General features: G+C 47.3%; 3 protein-coding genes across 4 annotated transcripts in view; all 3 read right to left on the bottom strand.

The window, feature by feature from the left end:
- Nucleotides 1-5,564: 5,564 nt before the first annotated feature.
- LOC121877560 (SH3 domain-containing protein C23A1.17-like) lies at nt 5,565-7,878 on the bottom strand. The gene is made up of 2 exons (XM_042383360.1): nt 7,598-7,878; nt 5,565-7,422 (listed from the first exon to the last, which is right to left on the bottom strand). The coding sequence occupies exons 1-2, from the start codon at nt 7,858-7,860 to the stop codon at nt 6,867-6,869; spliced, it is 819 nt and encodes a 272-aa protein (XP_042239294.1). The 5' UTR covers nt 7,861-7,878; the 3' UTR covers nt 5,565-6,866.
- Nucleotides 7,879-8,190: 312 nt separating this feature from the next.
- On the bottom strand, nt 8,191-9,246 carry LOC121877559 (extensin-like). Its single transcript, XM_042383359.1, has one exon. It carries the CDS (start codon nt 9,176-9,178, stop codon nt 8,231-8,233), a length of 948 nt encoding a protein of 315 aa, XP_042239293.1. The 5' UTR covers nt 9,179-9,246; the 3' UTR covers nt 8,191-8,230.
- A 176-nt stretch (nt 9,247-9,422) lies between these two features.
- The window catches only part of LOC121877561 (proline-rich protein 2-like), a 9,292-nt gene continuing 5,927 nt past the window's right edge, over nt 9,423-12,787 (bottom strand). The window contains exons 2-3 of one of the 2 annotated variants that reach the window (XM_042383362.1): nt 10,036-10,219; nt 9,423-10,002 (exon numbers count right to left, since the gene is read on the bottom strand). In XM_042383362.1, coding sequence (XP_042239296.1) covers nt 9,518-10,002; nt 10,036-10,219 — 669 coding nt within the window. In that variant the 3' untranslated portion in view covers nt 9,423-9,517. Of the gene's footprint in view, nt 10,220-12,787 lie in introns of both variants that reach the window. The other variant, XM_042383361.1, reaches the window with a different exon arrangement.

Below are 12,787 nucleotides of genomic sequence, written 5' to 3' on the forward strand. Positions count from 1 at the left end.
AAATACCCCCCCCTCTGATCGGAGATGAGATCTCATATGTTAGGAAGCTGACCAGCACAGCTGCCCTGGTTGGCTTCCCAAAGGAACTTCCTAGCTCCGTTTTACTGGGTTGGGAGAAAATCCCAGTAAAACCGTACCAGCAAAGACCTACTCGTTGCTACAATTGCCAGAAGTACGGCCATCCGGCGCGGAAGTGTCGTGCTCAGGAGGTGTGTTCAAGCTGCGGGACACCCGGGCACATTGACGCTGACTGCTTGGCGGCCGTGAAGAAGTGCGCAGCTTGTGGTGGCCCTCACTCCTCCTCCGACCGGGAGTGTCCCAAGTGGAGGGAGGAGTGCAGGGTGGCCAAGCTGCGGGCTAAAGAAAAACTGAGCTTCAAGGAGGCCCTCCTTGTAGTGAAAAATCAAGAAAATAAAAAGCAAGACAAGAACAAGATCAAGGAACCCGATATCATTACACTATCTTTAACATCGCTTATTGACGTGTATGAGAATATCCCAGAAGAAGACCAGGAAGAAGAAGAATGGAAAGTGACAAGCAAAAGAAGAAACAAGAAAAGAAAGAAGTCCAACCAATCAGCTTCGGCCGAAATAGCCTAACGGCGAAGAGGCCAGTAATCCTCAACAACCTCACCTCTGCCTCCGCCAGCCTTCGCTGTGATCGGACCTCTCTCCAAACCCCTCACCGCCAAAGCAGCCAGCCTTGTTTCTACAGATTACAGATTGCCCACGAGGGGGTTAGTTTATTGGGCACCCCCTTACATCCTGTGCAAGGTGAAGCGCAGAAGCGTTTACAGTGCCCAACTGGGAAGCATGCGGAGTTCATGCTTGCCCTTATGACTCATGCATTAAGGGCGTAAAGGCCTGAAGGGTCATGGGTTTTGTCAGCAAGTTACATAAAGTGACAGAATGATGAGTGTGTGGGGGGGACAATTCCCGGTACAATTTATCTGTTTATGGCAAAGTGTGCAGGTCCCTAATAACGTCAAGTGCCAGGCCTGTCACTAGGAGGAGGGATATCTGGTCAGGGAGGGAAGAGGTGTCGGTAACAGCTGGGGACCTGTAGGAGGAAGTCATAGGGCAAATGAGGATGTGGTGAAAGAGGGTGTGAGAGTCTGTTGACCACAAAGTTTACAAACAGTGCGGCCAGGCTCAGGGTTGCCAATGTACTAGGCGTGGCGAAGTACAGTGGGGGTGGAGGTGATATGGTGTGGTGGGGCAGGTACTGGGCACGTCTGTTCCCTTATGTAGTCACGCCACAACTGGTTGTTTCTACTGTTGACGACCGGACCACAACTTGACCTCTCTGATTATCACTGGACGTCCCAGGAATCCTGTTTGGGCAAGGCCCTTTGTGGGCCTCCACCTTTGAAAAACGACCACGAGTCACCGGACTACCTCACAAGCGTGCAGGACTGTCAACCCTAGCTAGTCCTCCCCACGGCAGAGTGGTGACCCACACTCCTGCTGGAGGGCAGCTACTGATTGGCACTACTGACGTGGTTTGGGGTCTTTCTCTCTTGCTGAAATCCTTCCTTACTTACCCTGGCCGAGGCACCGGCTTATATTTAAATATTCGTGCTAGAGCCCCTCCAGTGGAGCACACCTCACAGTAGGTGGGATTGTGTGTGTCCGTTGGAGATCGGGGAACACAGGCCAATCCGGCAGAGACCCTAGAGACAACATTCATCTCATAACATCCGTTGTTGGTCTACTGCAAGGGATAAGACGACAAGACCGGTAAGTTGTCATTAACTGGGTCCCCAGTCATATCGGAATCCCAGGGAATGACGAGCTGATGCTGCTGCCAAGGCTGCGTTAGGACATCCGCCCAGTCAGGAGCAGATAAAGAAGACCACGATAACACGAACTGCCCAGTGGAAAATAAACAAACATAGAAGATTAACACCAGTATCACGATCGGCCAGGTGGTACTATCTGGTCACGAATTATGAGAGACCACCACTCATGAAGGATATAACAAGAAGGGAAGAAGCCAACTTCCACCGACAGACTGGGATACCCATGCATATGGGAAATCATTGTACAAGTACCTAGAGCAGCTGTGCAAGACCTGCACAGCAGACAGAAAACTCACTGTAGCACTACCTCATAAGTGCCCTGAAACACAATTAGCTAGGAGAAACATACAACCCCTATCACAGCAGAGAAGGTTGCCAAAATGCTAACCACTAACCACTCTCAAGAAACTCTACAGTTTCTAACCGAGCATCCCACGCTAATTGGTGGAGATGCACTTGTACAGTTAACTAAAAAGATGTTGGTGTCTTATCCCAGCTGTGGGTGGACCAGCATTTTGACTTAAGGTCCGCGAGTAATATTCCTACAAATCCTTAAAAAAAAAAAAAACTGCCAACGCAATACCGAAAATCGGGAATGGGACAACTGGCCGCCGCCATCTGGCCGCAGCCCAACTGGCCGCGGGAAACTCGCCGCGGCGACGCTGCCGCCGCGGACTGGGGTAAACTGCAAACGCCTATTTTTGGTTAGGTTAGGTTAGGTTAGGTTTGGTTAGGTTAGGTTAGGTTGTCAACAAAAAGTTCCATATGGCGGCCAGTCGGCCGCGGCGAGTTCCGCGGCCAGTTGGGCTGCGGCCAGATGGCGGCGGCCAGTTGTCCTAGACCCCGAAAATCAACCAGTACGAAAAAAAGCGGAAGATAAAAACCAACACCAACAATTTCAAAATAATACCAATCGCCAAAAGGAAAAAAGACTCCATTATAGTAGATAACAAAGTAGTTCCATATGCCATGGAAGGCACTGTCCTAGGGCTGAAGATAACAACAAAAGGCTACAAAACATTCATCACCGAAAAACTAGCAAAATTCAGAAACATGGTAATTAAATTAAAACGCTTCAGAAACCTGTCAGCAAAAAACAAGTTAAAGTTATATAGAGCCTATGTCCAACCCCGACTAGTATATCCACCAATTCCCCTACATGCAATAAAACAAACAATCATAAAGAAACTGCAGACAATTCAAAACTTAGCCCTAAGGGATGTATACAACATCATGTACCCTGACATAGTCACCAACCGTCAACTACACCAACGAGCGCAAATAGAACCCCTGAATGTTTACCTACACCAACACTCAAAAAGAATATGGACAAAGTTAGAAGAAATAGAGCCAGGACCAATCACAGAATGGATGGAAGAGACAGAAGAAGGAAGAAGAGAACACTCGTGGTTCCCTCGCAGTAAAAGAAGAGCCCTAGAACCCACACCAACTCCTTTCTATTGAAAGATGCAACGTTACCCCAGTGACAACCTTGGCAGCCCTACCACTTACAACATTAGATCATAAAAAGACGGGATGTTCTTAGCAGAAACACAAGTACCTGCCATAGACTCCCCGCCATTGGCTAGGAAACAAGACACGAAAATATAAGGCATAAGCTGCAACACTTGCTAAACATACAAACACCAAACATAAATATAACACTTACGACTAAAATTAGATGAAACACAAACATGAAACATCAGAAGCACTTGGGTTGAGCCCCAAGTCCTATCTTCCTCCTACTATTTATCAATTTCCTCGCTTTTCTTCTTGCACTATCCACCAACCCCAAGTCCCTCCAAAGTCCACCATCATTCTTCAAGTCCAGTTCCCGCACCACCCATCTACACACCAGCATCAAGATATCTTCACACTTTATTTCACCCATCGCTTCGATTCGATTCGTGAAGATCCGACTACTTCACTCTCTCAAGCAAACAAGACCTCACAAGAAGTTCCCCCACAACTCAGCAACACTCCTGTATCTTACTGCACTGTACATACAATATATGGAAAGAGAACGTTATTGTGAGTTTCCTTTCTCACCTCCATCCTGAGTGCGAGATCTCCTCTATGTACAGTCAGCCAAAGATCCAGCGACCCCACCCTGAGTCTCTTACTGGCAATTTTACCTGGCATTAAACTATTCATTGTTATTTAAGATCATGAGAAGTTTCCAAATGTTCTTATATTTGCTTAAATAATGAAGAAAATTTGATCTGAGAATTTTGTGACAGTCCTCGCTATAGTTGAGTTGCCAATTCATTAATATAATTTCTACATTATCTAACCAAATATGCGAACTTTTGGAAACTTCTCATGATCTTAAATAACAATGAATAGTTTATTATTATAAAAATTCTACCTTTGGATTGTTTAATATTTATCCTTACAGTGATGCAGCCGAAAATCACAATCACCTTTACATACAGCCATACTTTACCAGGTATTGCCAGGTAAATATGTCAGTAAGAGACTCAGGGTGGGGTCGCTGGAGCTTATGCTGACTGTACATGTGTGTGTGAGCCTAACGAAGAGAAGGTTGACACATAAAGAGAAATTTGACAACTGGCCACATATACTACGCTACAGTACGATCGGTTGTTGCGCTGATAAACATATTTCTTGTTGATTGATTGATACAAAAAAAAAAACATCTCAAAGGGATAAAGTGACATAATTCATCCCCACCCCAGTCCCGGGAATGTCCCTCTCAGGACTCGCATAAATATTTCTTGTTCACTGTCAGTTTACCGTCACATTTTGAACACATCCACGTCCTCCCAACTAGTCCGACAAATGAACTCTTAGTGACAGTCTTCATCCTCCACAAGCACAGATAACTTGCGATACGATAACAATACAGTGTGGCTTTCGTCTCCCTAAACCCTCCTCCTCTAGGTAGAACAATAAGTACACGAACACACAGTTTACTTACAATCCAATGCTACTCGAAGGAAATCAGAAAATGTATCCAAACCCATAACATGTTTTAATATTTCCTTTGATTTTAATTTGATTGACGACTTTTTGTATTACATTTTTTTTTATAGAGAAATTAATTGATGTTTTGGTATCCTTACAGAACCACGAATATTAATTGAAAGAAAAAGATGAAATAAGATATAAACAAAGCGATGAGAGACGGTGTACGGGGCACCTCAAACATCTTAACCTCCAAACATCTAAATATTTGAACATCTAGAAACATAATAATCGACATATATAAACATCTATGCTTCTAAACAATAAACATTTAAACATCTAAACATCGAAGCTCCTAAAACATGTTAACGTTAATACTAAAACTATGAATAGCGGGAACCTTCATATACCAAAATATATTTTTCTTGAATGTCAGAGAAAGTTACAAAACGTGTTTAACCAAAACTTGTTCACCAGACCGGGATGTTTTGCTCCCTTACGCCTGCAAAAAGATAAAACTGACCTCAGGCCGTGTACACAGTGAAACCTCTATTAAACGGACAACATGGAGAGGAAAATCCGTTATATCGAGGGACCATTAGGTGTAAAACCTCCATCTAACGGATTATATGAAGAGAGAATTCCGGTATATGAAGGTTTTACTTAAGAACTTCATACTACAGAGAAACTCATCCTGAACTGTCGTGTTTGTGGCAACTTGATGTTAATGGTAACTTATAAATAATTTTTCTCAATATTTTCCACATAAATTATTCCTTATTTTTCTATACATTATAGTAAAACACTATAACATAAGGGGAGAAAAAAAATGAAGTTGTATGTGAAGTATTTAATTAAAAAAGTATAAAGTAGACCACACAGTCCAAAAACAGACAATATATACAATTGGTGTATAAATATTGGTCAAACAACATGGCAAGGACTGAGACAACATCAAAACATCAACAAATGAATGACTCGTGAGTGGACACTACAGGAGGGTAGACAACACGCTCCCGGCACCACTAACCGAGGCGGGTGTCAACAATAAAAATAAACAAAAGGAAACATACAAGTAAAAATACGTCTTATAGATCATCGAAAATACCATAAAAAAACTATCTTGGTAGTTTATATTCATTGGCGTCTCAAAATACAGGAGTTAGGTTGTGTACTGGAGATGCTAAGCGCTGTTGCCTTAGTGTAAACAACCTAGATATCTTAACACAAGGAGTCAAGGTAATTTAACGAAGGCTGGTGAAACTTGTAAGACTTATTCCTTAAATATAAGAACTGTTGGTGATAAGAAAACAACAAAGAAATAAAAAAATAAAAAAGATGGCCTCCACATGAGACTAGATTCCTTTATTCTCTTTATGAAATAGTGTTTAAATCTGTAAAGGTCACTATAGACTCTTGAGTTTCTTAATGGAGGTTTCAATACTAAACAGGTGACAGATCCCAATATTTGAAGGATGAGAATATTTGTCCGGATCTAAGTAGTCTGTTTTTACATCTTGTTTATGATCAACTGTATACGGTAAAGCAGGTGTTTGTTTACCAATAACGACTCAAGAGTATATAAGTAAAAACAAACTCTTTTCACTGGTGCAGGAGTATCAACAAATGACTATCTCAAACTATAATTAATGTTGAATAGTTACGACATTATTCACTCCCATACAATAACCAGAATGTATTTATACAAGATGTTGAGGATATTCACTAATTTACTCAGGTTATTCGTTAAGTTATTCATGTTATTCACTCATGATGATCTTCATTTAATGAGTATCAGAGGATGACTAGTGAAGAGAATTTTGGTGAGAAGCTAAACAAAGTCCTTCTCTCTCCCCTAAGACGATAAACAAGACTTTAAGGAATCTAGGAAATAGCCTCTGGGTTTGTGAGAATCAATCTACCATAAAAGGCAAACACCTACTCGACCTACTGTATGATGATATAGATAGATGTTCGACCTACTATATGATGATATAGAAAGATAGTCGACCTATTGTACAGCGAAAAAATGTTTCCTAACCAGTAATTTCATGAGACAGTAATTCACTAGACAGTTACTTTCACATCAGACGACAGGACCACTTGAATCAGCTAGCGCTAAAACTCGACTCTAGCTCTAAACCTTCTCGCCCCACTGGTCGTCAGCAAAAAGATCAGCAAATGAGGGAAAGTTGAAGTCTTCATTAAGGAAAGACTCGTAGGGGCCGGTGTTCGTGGTTGTTCCCTCAGAAGGTGATCTATAGCTGCTGGATGGGGCAGGTGGGGCACCATAGCTTTGTGATGGGGCAGGAGCTGGGGCAGGCGGGGCACCGTAGCTTTGTGATGGGGCAGGTGGGGCACCATAGCTCTGTGATGGGGCAGGAGCTGGGGCAGGCGGGCACCGTAGCTTTGTGATGGGCAGGTGGGGCACCATAGCTTTGCGATGGGGCAGGGGCTGGGGCAGGCGGGGCACCATAGCTCTGCGATGGGGCAGGGGCTGGGGCAGGCGGGGAACCATAGCTCTGTGATGGGGCAGGTGGGGCACCATAGCTTTGTGATGGGGCAGGGAGGAGAGAACCATAACTCTGTGATGGGGCAGGCGGGCACACCATAGCTCTGTGATGGGGCAGGAGCTGGGGCAGGCGGGGCACCATAGCTCTGCGATGGGGCAGGAGCTGGGGCAGGCGGGGCACCATGGCTCTGTGATGGAGCAGGAGCCAGATGGGGCACCATAGCTCTGTGATGGGGCAGGAGCTGGGCAGATGGGGCACCATAGCTGTGATGGGGCAGGAGCTGGGGCAGGTGGGGCACCATAGCTTTGTGATGGGGCAGGGGCTGGGGCAGATGGGGCAGTTCTGTGATGGGCACCATAGCTTTGTGATGGGGCAGGAGCTGGGGCAGATGGGGCACCATAGCTCTGTGATGGGGCAGGGGCTGGGGCAGATGGGGCACCATAGCTCTGTGATGGGGCAGGAGGAGCACCATGGCTCTGTGATGGGGCAGGAGCTGGGGCAGATGGGGCACCATAGCTCTGTGATGGGGCAGGAGCTGGGGCAGATGGGGCACCATAGCTTTGTGATGGGGCAGGAGCTGGGGCAGAGTATGAGGTGATGGGGCAGGTGGGGAACCATGGCTCTGTGATGGGGCAGGAGGATGCTGTGATGGGGCAGGAGCTGGGGCAGAGTATGAAGGTGATGGGGCAGGGCAGATGGGGCCCCATGGCTTGGTGATGGAGCAGGGGCAGATGGGGCACCATAGCTTGGTGATGGGGCAGGGGCTGGGGCAGATGGGGCACCAGCTCTGTGATGGGGCAGGAGCTGGGGCAGAGTATGAAGGTGATGGGGCAGGGCAGATGGGGCACCATGGCTTGGTGATGGGCAGGGGCAGATGGGGCACCATAGCTTGGTGATGGGGCAGGAGCAGATGGGACATATGGGGCAGGGGCAGATGCACCATGATGGGGCAGGGCAGCAGCCATAAGCCTCGGTAGGGATGGCTGCGTCAGTGTCGAGAGGCAGAGGAGCGGATACTGGTGGTCTGTAGCTCTGTCCAACACCCGCAGACGAAGATGGGGCAGAGTATGAAGGTGATGGGGCAGGGGATGGGGCAGAGTATGAAGGTGATGGGGCAGGGATGGGGCAGAGTATGAAGGTGATGGGGCAGGGCTGGGGCAGAGTATGAAGGTGATGGGGCAGGGGCTGGGGCAGAGTATGAAGGTGATGGGGCAGGGGTGATGGGGCAGGGGCTGGGGCAGAGTATGAAGGTGATGGGGCAGGAGATGGGGCAGAGTATGAAGGTGATGGGGCAGGGGCTGGGGCAGAGTATGAAGGTGATGGGGCAGGGGCTGGGGCAGAGTATGAAGGTGATGGGGCAGAGGAGGTGATGGGGCAGGAGATGGGGCAGAGTATGAAGGTGATGGGGCAGGAGATGGGGCAGAGTATGAAGGTGATGGGGCAGGGCTGGGGCAGAGTATGAAGGTGATGGGGCAGGAGATGGGGCAGAGTATGAAGGTGATGGGGCAGGGCTGGGGCAGAGTATGGGATGCAGGAGATGATGAAGGTGATGGGGCAGGGCTGGGGCAGAGTATGAAGGTGATGGGGCAGGGGCTGGGGCAGAGTATGAAGGTGATGGGGCAGGAGATGGAGAGTATGAAGGTGATGGGGCAGGGGCTGGGGCAGAGTATGAAGGTGATGGGGCAGGGGCTGGGGCAGAGTATGAAGGTGATGGGGCAGAGTATGAAGGTGATGGGGCAGGGCTGGGGCAGAGTATGGGTGATGGGGCAGGGGCTGGGGCAGAGTATGAAGGTGATGGGCAGGGGCTGGGGCAGAGTATGAAGGTGATGGGGCAGGGGCTGGGGCAGAGTATGAAGGTGATGGGGCAGGGAGCCTGAGAAGCCATATGAAGCGGTAAACTCCTCAAAGGAAGGGAAGGGCGGGAAGACTGGCTCATATGTGGAGTCCCCTTTAGAGGACCGTAGCCACTGTCACCACTGGAGCCTCCTGAGGATCCCCCACCCCCCCACCCCACCACTGGAGCCTCCTGACCCACCTGGAGCCTCCCCCCCCCACCAACCCTGGAGCCTCCCGAGGAAAGTCCCCACTGGAGCCACCTGAGGATCCCCCCACTGGAAACCCCCACCACTGGAGCCTCCTGAGGATCCCCCATAACCCCCACCACTGGAGCCTCCTGAGGATCCCCCATAACCCCCACCACTGGAGCCTCCTGAGGATCCCCCATAACCACCTGAGGATTCTTCGACAACGCTAGAAGACTTCGGTGGACCGTACCCTATGGAAGGCGCTTCAGGTGCTCCATAACTAGTGCTTGGGGCGGCTGGAGGCGGACCATAGCCTGAACTTGGTGCCTTTGGAGGAGGACCATAGCTGGGACTTGGTGCCTTTGGAGGAGGACCATAACTAGGACTTGGAGCTTTGGAGGCGGACCATAACTGGGACTTGGTGCCTTTGGAGGAGGACCATAACTGGGACTTGGTGCCTTTGGAGGAGGACCATAACTAGGACTTGGTGCCTTTGGAGGAGGACCATAACTTGGACTTGGTGCCTTTGGAGGAGGACCATAACTGGGACTTGGTGCCTTTGGAGGAGGACCATAACTGGGACTTGGTGCCTTTGGAGGAGGACCATAACTGGGACTTGGTGCCTTTGGAGGAGGACCATAGCTGGGACGTGGAGCCTTTGGAGGAGGACCATAGCTGGGACGTGGAGCCTTTGGAGGAGGACCATAGCTGGGACGTGGAGCCTTTGGAGGAGGACCATAGCTGGGACGTGGAGCCTTTGGAGGAGGACCATAGCTCGGCTTAGGCTTATGAGGACGTGGTTTTCCTCCATTAGGTTTGTTGTGAGGTCTCCTGGGAGGTCGGTATTGAGGCCGCGGTGGAGGTCTAATTGGATACCTGGGAGGTGGCCTTGGGCGGGACTCCTCTGATAGGTCAAGACACACCACCAGCACCAGGATCACCACCAACCACATCTGGAATAATAAATGATCAATAATCTTCACCTGGGGATCATCTTTCGTGTCCCATAAACCTCCTCTCTTTCAACTCAAATACACTTAAATTTATCTTCCCTACTGTCCCTCTCCTCCCACTCACATCTAAACACAATACTCACCATTTATTTTATTCTCATCTATTTTCATCTATATGTCTACCCAGACCAACGAGTTCCATCTTTCCACTCACACATATATTTTCCTTTAGTTACCCCTTGATATTTACTCGTATATTCTGTTTTCTCTGTTCTCACCCTCCCGCCATCACTCATCTAACCCCTGTTGCTCCCATTTTTGTTTATTTTGCCGGGAAACATCTCAAACGTTCACATTTTCTTACTCACAGTCCCATATATCTTTTCTTCCCAACGCTGCTCACTCTAAATTCCTATTATATCTACTAATATCCAGAGTTATTCTTTTTTTTTTACTTATTAATTAGTCTTCTAGTAAGGAAAGGTTTGAGGCAGCTATTCATATTATTTCATCTTTTACCCTTGAGTAACCATGGACACAGAGAGAGAGAGAGAGAAAGAGAGAGAGAGAGAGAGAGAGAGAGAGAGAGAGTTAAGCCACATATCACAAGATCATTGGCCAGTGAACTAAAAACATGTGTTGTGCTCACCTACCAAACAAGTCACTCTATAATGATGAAGACAATGGTTATCCTTCACTGGTAATAAATTTTCCTCCCGTGTGAGCAGCCAGTGATGACATACCACTTTATAACTCCGTCCCCTCCGAGCGTGTGATGGACAGCCAGGGAATGACGTAGCGTTGTAGAACCGTGACGTAACGCAACAACGCAACTGATCTATAAGAATCCTCACCACACCCTTTGTCACTCCCTCTTCCGGGATGAAGCAGTTTACCTGGATACCTCACCATGTTATACACTATACATTACTTTACCTTAATTTGTTAAAAGTGTCTTGACTGGAACGCATCTAACTGGGACGAATCTAACTGGGACGCATCTAACTGGGACGAATCTAACTGGGACGCATCTAACTGGAACGAATCTAATTGGGACGCAACTAATTGGGACGCATCTAACTGGGACGCATCTAACTGGGACGAATCTAACTGGGACGAATCTAACTGGGACGAATCTAACTGGGACTGGGAATCTAACTGGGACGAATCTAACTGGGACGAATCTAACTGGGACGACTATCTAACTGGGACGGATCTAACTGGGACGAATCTAACTGGGACGCATCTAACTGGGACGAATCTAACTGGGACGCATCTAACTGGGGGACGCATCTAACTAACTGGGACATCTAACAACTGGGACGAATCTAACTGACGTATCGAACTGACGTATCTAACTGACGAATCTAACTGGGACGCATCTAACTGGGACGAATCTAACTGGGACGAATCTATCTGGGACGCATCTAACTGGGACGCATCTAACTGGAACGAATCTAACTGGGGACGCATCTAACTGGGACGCATCTAACCGGGACACACCTAACAGACTCGCTTAAGCTACGTCAAAGAGACAATAGTCAAAATGGTCCCTAAATCCCTCTGAGACGCTAACCTTATCTAAACACGTTCCCTTGAGCTCCAGTGAAGAGAAATGAGACTTAAAACGTATAAAGCCTCAAGACTCCGAACCCTGGTCATCCTAAAAGGCTCCAAGGCTCGTAAGATAATCTGTTACTGTAGTTTGAGGTCAGGACACTTTAACCCCATTAGAGTAGACTTTAACCCCATTAGAGTAGACTTTAACCCCATTAGAGCAGACTTAAACCTCATTAGAGTAGACTTTAACCCCATTAGGTTAGACTTAAACCCCCATTAGAGTAGACTTTAACCCCATTAGAGTAGACTTAAACCCCATTAGAGTAGACTTAAACCCCATTAGAGTAGACTTAAACCCCATTAGAGCAGACTTTAACCTCATTAGAGTAGACTTTAACCCCATTAGATTAGACTTTAACCCCATTAGAGTAGCCTTTAACCCCATTAGAGTAGACTTTAACCTCATTAGAGTAGACTTAAACCCCATTAGAGTAGACTTAAACCCCATTAGAGTAGACTTTAACCCCATTAGAGTAGACTTTAACCCCATTAGAGTAGACTTTAACCCCATTAGAGTAGACTTTAACCCCATTAGAGTAGACTTTAACCCCATTAGAGTAAACTTTAACCCCATTAGAGTAAACTTTAACCCCATTAGAGTAGACTTTAACCCCATTAGAGTAGACTTTAACCCCATTTTATCACCCTTACCTGCGCCGTCTTTGTTTTCTTACCTATAATTAGTGAAGGTTTGTTTACAATATATATGATCAAACACCGCAGACATTCCTCCCCTTTCTCTTCCCCAACTCCGTCTAAGCCCCCTCCCCATCTCCCGCCCCCACCACCCCCTTCTTCATCCCCGCCCCCAGCCCCCTTCCCTACCTCCATCCCCTTACCTCGCTTCCCCTTCCGCCTAACGATCGGCCGTCTAGCTCAAACTACCACATTATAAAAGGAGTAGTGAAAGCACTCAACCACACACTGCTGAATCATAGTAGAAAGTAA

The sequence above is a fragment of the Homarus americanus genome, unplaced genomic scaffold, assembly GCF_018991925.1.
Source record: "Homarus americanus isolate GMGI-L3 unplaced genomic scaffold, GMGI_Hamer_2.0 scaffold45469, whole genome shotgun sequence".
In the NCBI taxonomy this organism is placed as follows: Eukaryota; Metazoa; Arthropoda; class Malacostraca; order Decapoda; family Nephropidae; genus Homarus; species Homarus americanus.

Coding starts and splice junctions, on each gene's coding strand:
- LOC121877560 (XM_042383360.1), bottom strand. CDS start 7,860: ATGGTTCCCCACCTGCCCCATCACCTCATACTCTGCCCCAGCTCCTGC. Junction 7,423..7,597: donor TGCCCCATCACAAAGCTATG/GTGCCCATCACA, acceptor CACAGAGCCATG/GTGCCCCGCCTGCCCCAGCT.
- LOC121877559 (XM_042383359.1), bottom strand. CDS start 9,178: ATGAGCCAGTCTTCCCGCCCTTCCCTTCCTTTGAGGAGTTTACCGCTT.